This window comes from Alligator mississippiensis, chromosome 5, assembly GCF_030867095.1.
Source record: "Alligator mississippiensis isolate rAllMis1 chromosome 5, rAllMis1, whole genome shotgun sequence".
In the NCBI taxonomy this organism is placed as follows: domain Eukaryota; kingdom Metazoa; phylum Chordata; order Crocodylia; family Alligatoridae; genus Alligator; species Alligator mississippiensis.
This window is the reverse complement of record NC_081828.1, coordinates 53,978,973-53,995,492: the sequence shown is the minus strand read 5'-3', so window position 1 is coordinate 53,995,492 and position 16,520 is coordinate 53,978,973. Positions and strand designations below refer to the sequence as shown.

Sequence of the window (16,520 nt, the reverse complement as noted above, 5' to 3'; positions counted from 1 at the left end):
GAATACATTTTACCTTCAGCATATGCAATCCTTCTATAAGCTTAATAACCAAGTCAGCTAACACCATATATACCTATTTTCAAAGTACAAAGAAAAACAACAACATAGCGCCTTAGCTTATAGTCAAAGAAACTAAAGCTTCTTAATGGACCCAGTGCAAAAACATTACTACAGTAACCTTTTGCAATTCGTTGAAGTATTTTTTACTTATAGTCTTTGTTCAGACGCACTTAATAGCAAAGAAAGTATTTTCACTGTTCTGTGTTGAAAAAAAAGGACATATCCTTAAAAATAGTCTTCCTTCATGACCCTTATATGGGCATCAGGCTATGTTAGCACATAAATTGAGGAGGAGGAAGGGAAAGAGTAGCAGCAGCAAAGCTAGACATTTCACATTAGAAAGGTACCTTGAGATCCAAGAACTCAACCTCCAATTAGAAAGGTGGTGAAATCCAAATTAACAGTATTGATTTTACCAATATTAAACAAGGCAGGGAGCCACTGAAGGCAGACAGTATAACTGAACAGGCAACTATTGTCTATTAACTCTCCAAGAAAGCTGGTATTAGTCTGTCGCCTCCTAGAGAAATGGTGGGACTCTTTTTGCATATTTCTTACCTTGCTTTCCTAAATCCCAAGAGAAGGATGTAAGTTGAGACCTCTCTCTCCAAACGTCAACCCAAATAATTCCAGAAGAAGGGGACTGTAACCATCATGGCATTGGTTCCTTAGTCACCAAGAGGCAAACCTTACAACCAAGTAATTTTTCATGCCCTGCCAAATAAAGCAACACTCAAAGAAAACCCTGGTATAAGGGGTTACAAATATTCAGACTTTATTATAAATAAGAAATACTGTTTTATACATAAAAAACTGCAAGTGTTGCATTTTGTTCACCGCCCCAGACAGTAAGACCACATAAGGCAAAAGCTGAAGTGAAGGCACATACTGAGGGGGCCACAGTTGGGAATAAAATGAGGAGGGAACTGCCATGGGTTCCCTGTGACACCCAGCATTCTACCAGCAGCCGTCTTGTCATCACATTACTCAAAGAAATAACTGGACCTATACGATGCAATAATGGCCATAACGCAGTAGTGTATTAAGAAATTGTTTATAAAGATCTTTTATTTAAAAATAAAAATTTTGTTAAAAAAATGCTTAAGACAAAGGGAAAAGCAGGAAACCTTAGGCCTGAGGTCAGCCAGGAGGTGCATGCATCTTTGTGCCTGTTCTTTCCCTAGCCTTGGCACAGAGGAAACATGGTTAGGATACACCCACGTGACCAGAGCAGCCAGCAGAAATATTGATGTGAGAGTTCCACAAGTGTGATGGGCAAGGCGACCCTCCTCCAACGCTGTTGTTTAGTATACTACAGGCTGGTGGGAATCACTTTCTCCTGCCTGGCAGCACAACCCCAATGCTGTAATTGAGCCTCACACTGAATTCTCATTTCTCACAAAAGGGCGTATTATGCAGAAAGGTCACAGTTGCAGCCCTCACACCCTTTACTTGGGTTGGAAATAGTGCTACGCCTTCCAGATGTCCAGATGTAAACCCACAGCCATCCAAAAATCAGCATGACATCCTTCCCAAAAGTCAGAGATAGAACATAACTAGTTCCTATGAACTACACACTTCAGAATACTTTGGACATCTGGTGCTGGCTTTTGAAGGGAGGTCGACATGTCCCATCACCGGACTGCATATACAGGCAAACAGGTTTGTGTTAATACCACAGGATATAGATACTGCAAATGTGGAGGAGGGAAAAAGAGTAGGAGCCTGAGCCAAAGAAATACCTAACCCTGAAGGAATAATAAATGGAAGAGCTATATGGTGCATGTGCTGTGATGGATAAAAGGAAGCAGGTAAAGGAACAGACGGTGCCACTCTGGAGATAGGGCTGAGTATATTTACACACACACACACAAAAAGATAGACTTCCTCACTCTATAATCATGATAAACAAACAAACACAAAACAACAAAAAAAACCACATTCACACAAAAATATAAATTTGAAATAATTAATAGCACCAGTGTGTGTCAGATAATTTCTTCCCCGCTACGCAAACGTACAAAGTTGCATAGTGTTTAAGGATAGATATATATGGATCTCAAGAAGGGGTGGGGGGAACATCAGACTGAGCTAGTAAGAAAAACTGCAGAGGCTGCTACTTCCTCAGATGAAGGAGGAAGAGAGGAGTGAAAGATCCCCCTCCCCTTTCTCAATCCTATGCGGAAAGTAAACCAGGAGGGAGTGGAGTCATCAACTTGGACAGAAGGTCTAAAGAGGTGGCAGTGGCAGCTACATGAAATACTGTGAGTGCAGGGTAATTGCCACCAGAGGTTGGCCTGAACAATTTGTGCTGCAGTGTTTTAGGAAGACTGGAGGATCAGCAAGAAAATGAGGCAAAGTGTGAGTTTTGGCTCTTGATCAGATAAACAGCTAACAAAGGCAATCATGAAACTGTAGTGAAAAAACCCCATTCCCTCACAGACAGAAGTTGAGGAGACTACCCCCTGTATCCCTGTCTTTAAAGCCGGTTTTCCATCTGCAGATATTAACTTCAAGTTCAGACAGACCCACTGGTAGCAGTTCTTTGGATGGCTGTATTCTTCTTCAAAAAGATCTTATTAGGTTTGGGTTTTTTTAATTCTTAAAGTCCTGTCTCCATTAATCATTCTATCCCTGGAATGGTCCTCTGGAAATTCCTTAGTGACATTTACTGATGAGAACAGAGCTGATCATTTGCAGGCTTCCTGACCTGGAAAATTAGACTAGGCAGCTGTTCACAGACTTGAGACAACATTTCTGCTTTGAAGGCTAACAGCAGTGTTGTGAAGACCTCTCACCACTCCACCTCCTTTCCCTCACAAAAGCTCTACTCAAATACTATCTTTCTCAGCAGAGGGATATATTGCACTCAGGAAAGATGCTAAAAAGTTTGGCAGATGGCTACCAAAATTTTTGATTGGCCACTAATTTTTGCAGGATTTTTTAAAAACACAATTAGAACTTGGGGAAGGAGATTAATGTTCTTTGAGTGCAGCTATACTGGCCGTTACAATAATACTTTGGTAGCCAACCCCTTCCTTCATAGAAACAGAGCTCTGGGACTGAGGAGGCTCCAGTGGTTGTGGGGGGAGTGGAAGAAGAGGAGAGAAGCAAGAGCTAATTTTGCCTTACTGTACCCCAGTTCACATGGTTATTTCTGAACCACTGTACAAACAGTCCTGAACATTTCACATCCTTGTGCAAATCAAAGGGGAATGAGAAAGACAGAGGTGAGGGTGGAGTGTTCAGGAAGACAGAATTTATAAAAAAAACCCTTTGATGCCCGAAGATGGATATTTTAATTTGCTTCTCTTTAAAACTTCGCAACTTTTCCTAACTTGGAAAGAAAACAGCAACTGCGAGCAGCAGAGAGTCGGGGAGTTGAAGAAGGTAATTTGTATGTTAAGGCACTCCATAGCCAAACAACTGCTCCACCAGTCACTGGGGGGAAATCTCCCCCCACCCCCAGCAGACCCTTAGGGTTTTTCAATGGACGGGGTGTTGAAACAACCAGATGGCAATGTCTTCTTAATGTCTTCCAGGTTGTTAATGTCTTTCAGGATTTCTTCAATGTCCCTGTTGTAAGCCTGAATGGCATCGTCTTGCTTCCTGGCTTCCTTCTCCAGGAAAGACACTTTTCGGTCAAGCTCACTATCTTTCATCTGATCTTTGGCACTGTTCAGTGTACCCTCAATCTCATTCAGTTTATTCAAGTCCACTGTGTCCAGTTGTCCTGGTAAAAGAAGAAACATAGTGAATTCCACTAAACGCACTTCACCAAGCTACTGCCTACTCTCAAGACATTTCATACATACTATAAAACAATTATAGATTGATATAGTGGAAATACTGTCACAGCGAAGTATTTTTTTTCCCACAGAGCAGTATCACTAACGGAACTGTCCACTGCCGGCTGCAATTCAATGAAACAGAGAAGATGTGGACTTCACAGAGTTGAATTGCAGCTTAAATGGGTTCCACTACATTTGTAAATGAAACACTCCTGCTGAGCTGTTATCCACAAAAATGAAAATCAAAGATATATCATCTAGTCTGTACTTCCTGAGTTGAAGTATACATTTCAGGCCAGATCCTCAGCCATTTTTTTACTTATTTTCAATTAAGGCTTTTTAAACATAATATAATAATGAAAGGCCATAAATTTCATTTTGGGGGTTCTTGACAAACTCTGCTTTTATAACTTATCAGGCTATTCAAATCAACATGAATGAATTACAGCTGTCTATTAAACAGTTGATTTTCTTCTACTAAATACACAATGCTTATCTCACCATGTAGGAATTTACTAAATATTGTTCAAGTTTTGGGATGCAACTGAACTTGAATTTTAAAATGCACAGCAATTATTTTGAATAAACATTCTTCCAATAACCTGTCACGGACAGTGCCTGGAAGGACAGAGTTCTATAAGACAGAAAAAAAACCCCACCCACCCAAACCCCAAAACTTTGCTTAAAAAAATAAATGAAGTCATATTATGTTTTGAACAGGGTTTGGCAATCTACAACCAGCAGATTCAACCCAGGGTGTTGGATGGCTTTGGTGATATTCTCAGTAAGGGACTTTGGCAGCAGTGGCTTGCCTGTGTCCCAGCTCAGCAGTGGGGATCTTTTGCCCAAACCTGTGGCCAGACAGTGAGGGGAAAGCAGCAGCAGCAGCGGTGGTGCTGGTGGCTTAGCGCTAATACCAGCCTACATCAGATCTGAGCTGGGTTATTCTGGCCTACCAACTAAGAACGCTGCTGATGACTGCTTCAAAAGAAAGCCGCCTCACAGCTTCATTTTACTTTAAACTTGAACCCAAAAACACTCTGTTCATACGTCAGACATTAGAAGGAACTTTCTGATTATGAGGGTGGTCAAGCACTGCAACAGGTCACCTAGAGAAATTGTGCTTCCTAGCATCAGTCAGGCAACACCACGTTCTGAAGAACAAAAACACACAAAGTGAGTAGAATGCTTCTGGAAGTGGGGACAGATGAGCAGTAAATACATACCTAGTTGATCCAGAAGTTCATTAATGATGGTAAGCAGGTTATTCACAGAGTTCTTTGCTTTTCTTGCATTGTCCTCTGCCTCTTGGGCAGCCTGTGAAGCCTTTAGGGGGGAAAAAAGGTATGACTCCATGCAATAATGCTACAGCAGTCATAATTCTAATTTATTTGCCGCTACCTCAGCACAGTGTCCCTACTCAGAACATAGAATTTGACGAAGGACAACCCAAAGAGCTAATTTCATGCCCCTACAACACTATTCCATCCCTGGCTTCTCTCTTTAGTGTAATAAGCCCAACACCCAGTTTTCTTCCATGGTTTTTGTTTTAGATCTGTATCACAGCTCTAATGTGTGAGCAGAGAGAGAGAGCTGGACAAAACACAAATTACCAGTCTCCAATGATAAAAAAAAAAATCTGTAACTGAGGAGGATTCTGATGGAAAATGTCAAAGAACAGAGTCTATTAGAATGCGATCAGTCTTTCATTTGAAGACAGGGTAAATTTTAGGTTATAGAAAATTGCCTCCCAGATGGTAAAGTTATATAGCAAAGCTGCTACAGTTAAGGTTACTGGGCGTATTTAATTTTAACTTTTTTCAACCCTTTTTAAAATTTAGAGAAAATAACTAACTGGACTTGAGACCCAAACCTAATACTGTATCTGCAATGGGGCTGCAGATAAAATCCAAGAATATCAGGGCCAATAAATTCACTCTTATTAAGGCTGAAATCTAGATTCTCTCCATCCCACTGTGCCAACCTTTGCATCCACCTCCCAGAATAACAACTCACCATCCCTGCCATCATCATATCCTGGTTGGCATCTTCCTGCTTCCTCTTCAGCTCTTTCTCTGCATCTTGAAGCTGTTTCATCATGTCATCTACTTCTCTGGCCAATTCTGTCACATCAGAGAAAGTCTTGTCGGCATCAGATTTTGTGCTGGCAGCATTCTAAGATCAATATAAAGCAGGGTTTCTAAAAGGGTGGTTCACACAGGAAACACAAAAATTTTTCTACTTTCTCCCGTAAGATGCCAAACTAAGTTTTTCCATGGCATGTGACATCCCTTGATGGGATATATGCTGCAGCAAACAATTCTGAAGTATATTTACACACATTTAGAACACTCTCTGATGGCACACAGTAGGGTGGGTACAAAAGCCATGACAGTTTTATATGGGTTTAACACATCTCAGTATGTCAGAGAGCACATATTCTCAATAAGAAACTGTGGAACAAGCTTCAAGAAGACTGATTCAGGAGCCCTTTTTAAGGACTCACCTTCTGGACAGAATTAGCAATTTTCTCAGCATCATCAGCTTTGTTCTTGGCTTCCCTGGCATCAGCAGCAGCATTGCCAAGTGCTAGCTCTGCTTGCCGTGTCTTATTGTTGGCTTCAGCAATGGTCTGGGTAATGGCAGGAATCTTTTTCAATGCCTCCTCAGCTGCTGTCTTGTTATCGTTCACACGCTTATCAAAATCTGATAAAGATGAAAACACTGTTTTGTTTCCTGTTCTAGAAAAGACCTGGTGGAGTTTGTTTGGCCTGATAAGTATCCAAAAGTCAAGCAACTTAGTCTATGTTACTTTAAAATTGGAGGGAGAAAAAGGAAACTCATGGTTTCTGTTACCGGAGAGACAGACCCTAACAATATTAAAGGTATTTACCAGGGACTGACTTGGTCCACAGGCTGCCACGACAATATTCACATCAGGATACATGAATCCCACAAGGTTTATTACTGGTTTTCTCCCTTCTAGGATCAGTAATGCTTTAAGCCTTCAAACACTGCTTGCCACTGTATGCTAATCACAATTACTGTTGAGCAGAAAGGTGTAAGGCTCCATATACAGAATGCACTGTGATGATGCACAGAAAGGGGAGTCCAGCAAGATAGCTTTATGGTTACTAAAAATTATTTTACTGAATTAAATCTTTGGGCAAATACTTTAAACTATTTAACTCTATTGTTATTCAAGCCATTCACTCTCCCTAGCTGTCCATTCTCATACCTCTCAGGTTGCTGAGAATGTTGTTGGCCTCTTGTAGCGTGTTATTGCCCTTCTTGGCAGCTTCTTCAGCCAGAGCTTTGGCAGCATCTGCTCGGGCCAAGAGCTGGTCTGCAGTCTAAAGAGATATAATATGGGTAAGTATATTTTCAGCCCCTCTAGAGAATAAGCCATGTTAAAAAATGGAGCACTGGGGTAGCCCAGCAAATACCAGCCCAATACCAAATGGTGTTCGTTGCTAATGACTGCAGCCATTTAATATAACTGAGGTGCAATGCAATAAGAGAGGTGTTACCCACACCACAGAAGGTGACAGTTCCTTGCTTTCCTGCATGAACTTTGCCAGTACAGAAGTTTCTGAAGACCATTCTATGCAACCAGCCACCAGAACCTGTTCTTTAGGCCCTTCTCACCTCAATGCCAATGACCAAATACCACAGCTAAAGCTCTAGGTTCTGGGTCAGGAAGTTTTTTCCTCAGAGTTGTTTCTAGACACAAGAGCCTACACTCAATAACTGAACTTACCTGTTGCTCAGTTTTTCCTTTCTCTAAGAGGTTCTTCACTTCCAGTTCCTTCCCTTTCATATCCTCTCTCAAATCTTCATAGTCCTTCAACTTCCTGTCAATTAGCTGATCCAGCTCCTCTGCTTCCTTCTTGATCTTATTTGCCTCATTCTGCATGTGAAAATAAAAAAAACAAAAACACAGCTCTGTGAACTTAATAAAACCTATGAAACAGGGAGACAAGAAACCCTGTGTGCTTTCTTGAGCATGAAAGCAGGCAGATGTTGCAGTAGAATTACTAGCATTTCACTACTACTCTTTTTGCCAATTTGTACTACAGTTTGATGATCAGAATGGGATCAGTGTCACCCTGTACTGAGTGTGATATAAGCCAAAGATAGGAAGAGTCCATATGAAAGAGCTTCAAGCTAACTTTAGTACGGTGGCTGTAGGAGGGGAAACAGCTTAATGGGCTCAGCACTGGGCTTGAAATACTTATACACCTAGAAATGTTTATGTATAGCAAAAAGACTGACTAGGACAAATAGGAAACTATAATTCTCTACATGTCAGTCTTTCAGGAGTGTCAAAATACTAAGGTCTTAAGTAGACAGAGACCCCATAGCATTTTTCTGAAGCACAGAGGTGTTAGCAAAGCATTAAACAAGGCATCAGCAATTTATTATTACACTGAGTAAGGCTTGCCACCTTAATTAATCTACTGTGCCCTAATATACACTCCAGGGAATTATGTACAGAAAAATTCAAAATTATGCAAAATGAATTACCTTTTTAATTTTGTTAACAAATTAAACTAAATATAGCACTTTTCAAACCTCCTTTAGCATTATATGTAAGTACTTTGTACGGTTGGGGATGGGGTGTGTGTAGGGTGGGATTTGTGAAGGTGTTGGGGGGTGTATGTGTGGGGTTTGTGGATGGGTGTGGGTGGGCTGTGAAGGGGTGTGGGTGTGTGTGAGGCTTGTGGGTATGGTGAAGTGCAGCTTGTAGGGGGGATTATGAAGGGGTGTGGGTATGACAGTATGTGTGGGGGTTGTGAAGGGGTGTGTGTGTGTGTGTGTGTGTGTGTGTGTGTGTGTGTGTGTGATTTGTTGGCAGATGTGGAGTTTGTGGGGGATTATGAAGGGGTGTAGGTATGGGAGTGTGTGAGGTTTGTGAGGGGATTGTGAAAGGGTGTGGGTGTGTGTGGGGAGTCTGTAGGTGGGTGTGGGTCCCCATACTATACACTCCCCTCTCCCCCATGGTGCACAGGCCCAACCACTGCCAGCTCAGCAGCAGCAGGCAGTGGGCCCTTGGGGTGCTCATGGCTGCAGCAGGCAGAGCCCATGGCAGCATGCACCTCTGGCTGAGTCCCAGGGCCTAAATGTGCTGGCATGGAGTTGACCTGGCCTGATGGCACATGCCTTAAAGCCAGACCGGGCTGGCTCTGTGCCAGCAAATGGGGCTTGTGGCACTGCAGGTAGGAGCTGCATGCCTTCAGGCTGGGCGGACTCCGTACCTCCTTGCACAGCTTCCTGCTAGAGTCCTGGAAGCCCCACATGGCGGCATGGAGCTGGCTGGCCTGGCCCGATGGCATGTAGACTAGGAGCTGTGCACCATTGGGCCAGGCGGGTTCTATGCCTCCACATGCAGCTTCCAGCACTCCAGGAGGAAGCCGTATGTGGAGGCAAGCAGGAGCCCACCCAGTCCTGATGGTGTTTGATTCTGTGCCTCCAGATGCGGCTTCCTAACTGGCCTGATGGTGTGCAGCTCCCAGGCCAGACCAGCCCTCCACGTAGGGCTTCCAACACTCCAGTGGGAAGCCTCATACGGATGCACAGAGTTGGGCGCCATAAAGCAGGGCTGGCTCTGTGCTTCCACATGTGGTTTCTCACCAAAGTACTGAAAGCCCCACATGGAAGCACTGAGCTGGCTGGGCTGGCCTGATGGGGCATGGCCCATACCTACTGACAAACCCTACACCCACCCACACACACACCCCTGCCCACCCACAAATCCCATGCCCACCCCCCACTCCTAGAGGCAAGAGCTCCCCTCCGCACTTACATCTGTCCAGTCATGCGGCTCTGTGACACCAAATCATGGGAGGTAGAGGCACAGAGTCCACCGCAGTTAAATTATGCTAAATTGTGTAATGTGTGGTCATGCCTTTTATGTGCAAAATTGCATGGGTGCATTATTGCATAATTTCCCAGGGTGTGCTAACAGTGGCACATGTGTAGATGGTGATGCTTTACTGTGCAATAAAGTGCATGTGTAGATGTGCCCACTGCGTGTGTTGCTTGACTCAAATACCTCTAGACCCCTGGAATCCACCGCAGGTAGACTGGTGAGATTAGCATAGATCTGAAGGGCCTTATTCCCAGCTTCCTCTGCCTCTGCCAGAACTTTATTGGCCTGTTTTTCAAGGTCTCGGGAAATGTTCTTTGCCTGATTATACCTAAAAGACAAAGAATCCAATTAACCTTGATTTTCTTTTCCTGACTAACCAGCTGAAGAGAAAAATGACTTGGTTGAAAAAGAGAACTTGCATGAAACCCAATGGTTAAAAGTAAGTTCTTCTCCAAAATAAGTTTAGACATGACAAGTTAGTTTAAGAACCTTTGTACTACTACAACCCAATGGACAGCAGACTGCTCTCCATTACTGACTCACTTCCTGTTAAGCTCATCAATATCTTTTGCTGTTTGGTTCCCTCCAGCCAGCGTTTTCAACAGCAGTTGATATGCCTCTGTTGATGTATCATTTGCTGCCTTGGCTACACGCACAATCTCATCAGCTTCTTGCTTGTGTCTGAACATTAGAAGGGAAAAATAATTCCATTAAAATTAGCAACCAGAAGCTTCCTATTCTGGATTCAACATTTTTATTCTTATCTTGCTCGCTTTCCCCTTCCAGCCCCACATGATTAGGGCATTTGCAAAGAGGTACTGCTTTAAATGGTCTCTCTGCAAACAAAGACATGTCAAGTGAATCTACAATGGCAGCTGAAGGGTCCTGCTAAGAGTCTGCACTCCTGCAGCACTGTGATTGTATACCAGAGGCTGCCCTCCTCTTCAATACAGATGTGCAGCCCAGACATCTGCGTACTCCATAACACAATACACCACTGGTGTTAATGAACAGCAGCAACTTCATATTGGGGGAGGGAAAGCAATTTTTCAATCAAACTACATTTAGTCTACTATTTCCCAACCAACAAATCAATACAGTCCTCGCTGCTGCTGCAAAAAAGAGTGGCGCGTTCTCCCATCGGTGCTATGTCCTAGCATACTAGGTCTTACCGTTCAGCCAATTCACGGGCCTCTCCTGCCAAGATAGTCATGTTGTTAGAGTCACTGCTTGTCTCTGTTGGGCTAATGGACTGAAAACAAAATCAAATATATTTTCAGAAGCTGCTTTTTCATCTTTTATTCATTGACAGTTGTAAATATTCATAGCCATAATCTGCATATGTAAAATGTGACCTATTTTAACTTTTCCAGCATTAGTTTGCCCATTTGTTCTTTGCATGGGTTGTTTGTTTTTTTTTTCCTGAGAAGAAATCCTTTGAGATTTGATTTATAGTGCCTGAGAGACTGGGGGTAGGGTTAACTAAAGTTAAGGTTAGCTAAAGAGGCCCCTGAGGGCTCTTTATGAATGCAGCAATATATGCAAACCAGCATTCAAGGGAAGACAAAAAAAATACCACCCCCCCCCATGTACAAACATATACAGGCTTCGAGCAACATTAAAGAAAAAAGTGAATTATTAAAATACCATACTCAATCCATGAAAATTTCCCTATAAATCAGTAATACTTTTTCTTTTTTAGTTTGACACTTCTTAAATTAAATATCCCCGGATTCATGAGACTCTCTAGGATACTAAACTCCCAGGCTTAGCGCTGGGAAGAGAAATGCAATCAGGAACTGAAAACAGTGCATTATACTGCCAGGAGTGAAAGAAGTGACACATAACAGGCCATTTGACCTTTACAGAAGACTCACCACATTGGCAACTGCCATTTGTGCCTTCTCTAGCATATTAGAAGCTATTTCAATCAGGTCCTCAGTATCCTGCACTCGTTCACGGGCTTGCTTAGCAAGGCCATCTGTTTCTCGCACTGTGTTCTGGATGTTCCGTAATCTGTCGAGCTGGCTTGCCAGAGTGCTGTTAATGTGTCTAAGACGATCCATCAGATCTTGATCCACATCTGAGACAAGTGACATAAATTGGAGGAAGCAAAATTAATTACACTGGGCACTGATGCTGGAGGAATAAGCAGGAACTTCCTGCTACTGGTAACATGTTAGTAAATAAATACCTTGTTGAAAAGGGAATGGCAAAACCTTTTAATAAGATGGGAAATCAGTTTAAGATCAAAGTCATTATTAGAATGTACATAAAAAGCAAGGAATGAAGATGTCATCAACTGCTAAAGCTCCTGCTAGGTTTCAGACACTGGGAGGACATTGCCCAAGCACATGGGTGACTGGTGCCTCCTGAGTCTGGGGGGCCACCTGCAGAAGCCGCTGGTGGTATAAACAGTGGGGACGGGGCTGGTGAACACCCACAGAAGCTGGTGCAGGCATGGACAGCCCTGTCGGGGAGGGGCACATGCCTCCCCACCCCCACCAGTTGCCTATGCCCATGCCAGAGGTAAAACAGAACTCTGAACATAAGATCTGGACTGAAAAGGCAGCACAACTGCACTTCAAATGATTACATATGGTGTGCAAAACATTTGTTTCATATATTCTATTGTGATTAAATCCTATGAACAGTCCACAAACAAAATAGTGAGCTGTGCACTGCTCTTGTGCCCCAGCACATACAAGAAATCCAACCTGGGGAAATGGAGAGTTAGTCACATCCAAGAATGCAGCAGCCTCTGATGCTTGCATTTCTACTCCATGGGAAGAAGGAGTATCAACCTGTGGATCTACATATTATCAGATTCACCAGTCTGGTCACTTCTCTATCCTGAAGTCCCTCTGGCACAGAGATGGGCATACAGTGCTGGTAGAAGTGAGTTCTTCCATGTATAAAAGTCATCATTTCTACCTGTTTTGGCTTTTGTGGGGGTTGTATAGTTAAGATGCAGCTAGACTTCTTGGAACAGTTGTTGATCTTGTGGACACCAAGGCATAGTAGGGAAGGAAAAAGTTAACTTAACTAGGGTTTTGTTAACCTACTACCTACCCTTAGCTTTACTAAACCTAAGTGTTTATTCTATGCGTAGAAGGAAATTAAATTGACAGCAATACACTGAGGTTGAAAAAAAATCAATTATAAAACAGAATACAAGAGGTAATTTTTTTACAGCGATGTTGCTTTGGCCAGGATACATGATGGGTAGGTTTTAATTTGAACATTGAACGTTTATGAAACTACGTATTTAATTGTAGGTAGAAAATGCTGCATTGTGCACAATGTGTTCAAATCATCACCATAGTCAGAAATTCAGGTGAGGTTCTGTGCATGTAATTTGATATTTCTCTTTTTTGTATTAAAGAAAATAAAAGGCATGGTGGGGAGAGCAAAAATCCCAATACTTACTCAGTATACTAAGACATTTTAGAATCAGAGCCTTAAATAAGACCAAAAATAATTTAAGAGACTTCAAAGGGAACATGACTGACTTCATTCCTATTGCTTTAGTTTAAAGGAGTGACAAAAAGCTGAAGACAAAAACATGATGTTTTTTTAATATACAGGACTAAAGAACAATGAAGGTAGTGAACAAGTCTTGATCATATCAACACTAACCAAAGTCATTTATGCATGCATGTCATGTAGTCCCAGTTAACTCTGTGGAACTACTCGTGTGCAAATCACTGTAAAAACAAAACAAAGCAAAACCAAAAACCTGGGCTTAAGTTAATTTCGATTTCTGAATGATCAAACTTTAAGAAGGGTTTAAAACCTAGTTTCATAGATGTTAGGGTCAGAAGGGACCTCAATAGATCATCAAGTCTGACCCCCTGCATAAGCAGGAAAGAGTGCTGGGTCTAGATGACCCCAGCTAGATGCTCATCTAACCTCCTCTTGAAGACCCCCAGGGTAGGGGAGAGCACCACCTCCCTTGGGAGCCCGTTCCAGACCCTGGCCACTCTAACTGTGAAGAAGTTCTTCCTAATGTCCAATCTAAATCTTTTTTTGTAAAGGAGGTCGCTGCCATCTTGTCGGCAATTGCAAGACATTATCCCAGAGCTATTGCCTTGAGAGATTTCAACACAAGTCAATAAAGCTGTAGGTGAGAAAGGCCAAAACCTCATTGTCTACACTGGCTTTCCTAGAACTTTCATAGGGCACCTGTTGTCCATCGTATGTAGCCAACCTTTTTCTAAACCTGACCCCAGATTAGGTGTCAAAAATGAAGGATGGTACACTCCAGTCACTACCATTCAAATGCCTCAACCCACAGCATAAACTCCAAAATCCCAGAGATCATGACTGTGACAGGACTCCATCAATTTCCAAAGCCTGTTAAAGGACAGTGGCACTCCATCCACAAGATAAGCCAAACATCTTGCGAACTGTTATTATACATTTGCCTCCATTGTTGATTCATAAAAGATCAGACAATCCCTTCAAGCTTCAAAATCTTGTCTGACCTCCTAACACATGCCATAACTTGTTCAATTAACTTTTGTTTGAATCTTTTAAAATAAACTTCCCATTTTGTTTACTGGTCTCTGAAACAGTCCTTTCCCCCCCCGACACAAATCTTCTAGATTTGATGACACCGTGAACCAGAAGGGCAGAGGGCAGAGAAGGGGATCAAAACTTTATTTCCAACTGCTTTTTCAGCCTTTGGTCTTCTACCATTGGTACCAAAGACAACTACTCTTATGGAGTGGATGTATTATTGGTCAAGAACCTTCATATCAGTATCCACAGAAGCTGCCATGTTGGATCCTGCAGAGGTATTCAAGGTGGCAAACTATGTAGTGTCATGCCTACAGCACCAAACAGCACCCAGCACCATGTACTCAGAGTTTTTTATTTTATTTCACTGAAAAAAAATTCAGGAAAGCTTCCTGAATAGCATGAACTCAAGTGCTGACTTATATTTATACATGTGACATTACTACCACGAAGATAGGCCAGCTTTGACAAGAGCTCATGCAAAATAGCTGCTGGTTGAAACTGAACCACAAGAAAGAGCTTAGCACTCTCAAATTGTAGCCATGGTACATTTTCCTTTGTGTTTGAAAGAAGCATCACATTTCGTCAATTCAATTTGTAGATTAGAAGCGTTCCTGGATTCCTCACTGACACCAAGTTCTCATATAGCAGAAAGTATTGCTCGTGGGTGCTATCTTCACTGCTTGCTAGGAGACCATCCCATGCTGAGAGGGGGCTACGTTTACATGGGCCTTTGTTGCCCCATGTGTAGACAAAGCTAGTTAAATACACCTGGACATGAATCTATCAGTCATTAGAAAACACTAGAGTAAACTCTAAAAGACAGCAATGTTTTGGAATGAAGCCCTTGGGTATCAACTGTTCCTCGGGTACAAAAGAACTTTCCATCACAAAAGTAAAGCTCTCTGTGCAGGAGATAGTCTTAGATTATGAAATAAACTCCTACCAGAACTAAGAGCCACCACAAACTCACCCACCTGGTGCTCTAAAGGTAAGGCACTCTTATTTCACTGTAGCTTTCTTTAATAAATGCATTTCAGCATTTATGGAGTCCCCTGTGGTTCAGTGGTAAAATTCTTGTCTACCACACTGGAGACCTGGGTTCAATTCCCAGACATTTATATAACTACAGCCATGCAGGCACCAAACATCTGGACTCAGTCTGGTCTTTGGATTCTGTCTCAGTGGCCTAAAGGGAGAACAAGGTCTGGGCAGCTTCCACTCCTCCAAAGATCTGGGTGGCCCTCATGCATACACCATAATCCAAGAGAATTAACAGTTGCCACATCAGCATTTACATTTAAAAATACAAGTTGGTCATGTTACTGGAAACTACTCAAGTTATGGTGAAGAGGCAGTGTAAGAACCTATGCAGACCAGAGCATTAGAAAGTAAAACCCAAGGCAACAAACCCATACATTTTAAGGCTATGACCAAACAAAGAATGCTTTAGCCCACACAATGGTCTTTAAAGAGTTAAGACCAATGTACAACTGCATTTGCTACTGGCAAGTGCTATAAACAGACATGCACTTCTGAGTACTAGCATGTTTTGGAAACAGGAACAAATATTTTCATAGTAAATAACTGAGTAAAGCCCCTTTAAGTTATTCTCAATCTCTGAATGAGTCCTGCACCTTGTCCTCTCTATCATTTGAAAAAGGTCCCCTTATTTTTTGTGTCTTATTCCTGCAAATGCTTACAGCTTTCCACAAAGTACAACCATCACCATCTGAACGCCAATGCATGGCCTTTTCAAATGCTTTATCATAGGGCTGGAAGGGACATCAATATTCACCTAGTCCAATGCATTTGCACATACAGATGCTTGGCTCTCCCAAAGCAGGTTATCAGATTCAAATGAAGCTATGCACCACGAAAGAAATAAAATCATTCAGGAAACAGCCAGCCCCAGATAGTCACCACTGGATCAGATCAACCTACCTTTGCTGCTCTGTGCATCTTCGAGCAAGTCCATGACATCTCTCTCTACCTCCTTTAGCCTGTCCTCAAAGGCCTGGTCTGTCACAGTTTCTTCTCCTGTACCTAGGTTTGCTATAAGATTTTCCAGTTCTTGCAACTTCTCTCTTTGTTCTGCCACCTAAACAAAGGGAAGAAGTAGTTGCATATCAACAGCTTTCCTTGTCAATAAAAAGAGCGGAGACACAGTATCAGTCACAAGCTTCAGCCTCCAGTAGGTGTCACTCTGATGTTATGTGAAAAGTCTCTGCTCAAAAGTACATAGGTTTTTGCCCATCTCCTTTGTACCTTCTTGA

The 16,520-nt window shown here is 42.4% G+C and overlaps 1 protein-coding gene across 1 annotated transcript in view; it reads right to left on the bottom strand.

Moving 5' to 3' along the window:
• Nucleotides 1-811: 811 nt before the first annotated feature.
• LAMC1 (laminin subunit gamma 1) overlaps nt 812-16,520 on the bottom strand; it is a 153,386-nt gene continuing 137,677 nt past the window's right edge. The window contains exons 18-28 of the mRNA XM_006269647.4: nt 16,189-16,345; nt 11,601-11,806; nt 10,896-10,975; nt 10,267-10,404; nt 9,907-10,051; nt 7,612-7,761; nt 7,090-7,204; nt 6,358-6,557; nt 5,868-6,026; nt 5,078-5,177; nt 812-3,793 (exon numbers count right to left, since the gene is read on the bottom strand). Of these exons, the coding sequence (XP_006269709.3) occupies nt 3,537-3,793; nt 5,078-5,177; nt 5,868-6,026; nt 6,358-6,557; nt 7,090-7,204; nt 7,612-7,761; nt 9,907-10,051; nt 10,267-10,404; nt 10,896-10,975; nt 11,601-11,806; nt 16,189-16,345 (1,707 nt within the window). The 3' untranslated portion in view covers nt 812-3,536. The remainder of the gene's footprint in view (nt 3,794-5,077; nt 5,178-5,867; nt 6,027-6,357; nt 6,558-7,089; nt 7,205-7,611; nt 7,762-9,906; nt 10,052-10,266; nt 10,405-10,895; nt 10,976-11,600; nt 11,807-16,188; nt 16,346-16,520) is intronic.